We start from the raw sequence: 1,815 nt of genomic DNA, 5'->3' as shown, positions 1-1,815 counted from the left end.
TCTATTTATCCATATAATTGCCTTAATTTTATATGTGTAACATTGTTATTTTCCAAAACTTAAATCAAATTAATTGTTCATATCAGAATGAATTTGTTTTTGAATTGGTAAAGTGTGAATTTGATTATTTTCCTTTTTGGAATTTTGAATATTATTATAAATGGACAACGATTGTGAAATAAGGCTACTGATATTATTTAGATCTGCTGGTATGATGACAGTGTTATTATTTTTACATATATTTGAGAAAACATCAATATATTGTTCAGCAACAAGTAAAGAAATAGCATTATTTGAATCTAGTTTTTTTATTTTATTTGAAATAATTTCTATAGCTTCTGCCGTAGCATCAGCTTTAGCTTTGATAGCAAAAGATTGTCCTTCTGCTATTAATATAGATTTCCTTTTTTTTCCAATAGCTATATTAATTTCACTTTCTCTTTCTCCTTCACTTTGTAAAATTTCAGCCCTTTTTCTTCTTTCTGCTTCAGCTTGTTTTTCCATAGCATTTTTTATATTCACAGGTAAGATAATATCACGAATTTCATATCTCATACATTTTATTCCCCAATTTTTGGCTGATTCATTTATAGCCTTAACCAGCTTTTCGTTTAAATTATCTCTTTCTAAGAATGTTGCATCAAGGGTTAATTTCCCTAATTCCGATCTCATGGTAACTTGAGCTAATTGAGTTACTGCAAAAACAGCATCTTCAATAGCATAAGAAGAATTATATGGATTGTCACACTTTATATATAATACTCCGTCAATATTTAAAGTAACATTATCTTTAGTAATAGCTGTTTGATTTGGAATCGTGATAGTTTCTTCTTTCAATGAAAAAACATAAGCTATTTTATCTATAAAAGGTATTAAAAAATGAATACCTGCCAATAATGTTTTATTATATTTTCCTAACCTTTCTACTATATATGCTGTTTCTTGAGGTATAATTACAAAACCTAAATGGTTCCAAAACTTTTTTGTATATTTTTTTCCATCATTACTTGTATAGAAATTTCTTTTTTCATATAAAAACAAATTTCTATTTTTTTTATGGTTTATTATATTTTTATTATTCTGGAAAATATAATTATATGTATGAAACCCTTTAGCTGGGTTCCATATTTTCTCGTACTTTTGTAAAAAAAAAGTGCCCCCTCTAAATCTACTTAAAAAAAAAGTGTTCATCTTCTCATCAATTTTTATCAATCTTATAATAATTATTTTGATAAATCACGATAAAAAAAAAATATATATATATATACATATATATGTTAATATTTCAAAGATTTTAATTTTACACAATCTTTTTTTTCTCTGTTAATTTTTATAATTTACACTTCTATATATGGGCTGGCTATTTGGCAAAATATCTATAATATTTTTAAATGTACATTTTATATATAATATATATAATATTTGTTTTGTTTCGTTTTTTTTTTTTTTAAAAAAAAAAGAGAGGAAATTATTATATTATTTATTTTCTCTTAATATATAATTGAAATATGACTTTTAAGCGTCAAAAAATAAATTATTATATTATATATATATATATATATATATAATATATAATATATATAAATATAATAATATATATAGATAATATATTTAACTGTGCATTATATTACCTATTACATTAAAGAAATATACATAAACAAATTAATTACAAACACTATATATTTATTTGTTCATTTCATATTCATGATCTTTCAGAGTGTATAAAATAATGTTAATTTTTTATAAGGTAGGCTTAAAAAATAATCAACAAAAAGAAATGAAATTTTTACATATAACCAGAATTATACAATTGTT

General features: G+C 22.3%; 1 protein-coding gene across 1 annotated transcript; it reads right to left on the bottom strand.

The window, feature by feature from the left end:
- Positions 1 to 69: 69 nt before the first annotated feature.
- PRSY57_0317400 (stomatin-like protein) lies at positions 70 to 1,191 on the bottom strand (the record flags this gene model as incomplete). The annotated part of the gene is made up of 1 exon (XM_012905798.1): positions 70 to 1,191. One exon carries the CDS (start codon positions 1,189 to 1,191, stop codon positions 70 to 72), a length of 1,122 nt encoding a protein of 373 aa, XP_012761252.1.
- Between the last annotated feature and the right edge of the window lie 624 nt (positions 1,192 to 1,815).

Source organism: Plasmodium reichenowi, chromosome 3 (assembly GCF_001601855.1).
Source record: "Plasmodium reichenowi strain SY57 chromosome 3, whole genome shotgun sequence".
Taxonomy (NCBI): Eukaryota; Apicomplexa; class Aconoidasida; order Haemosporida; family Plasmodiidae; genus Plasmodium; species Plasmodium reichenowi.
This window is presented reverse-complemented; position numbering and strand designations above follow the sequence as displayed.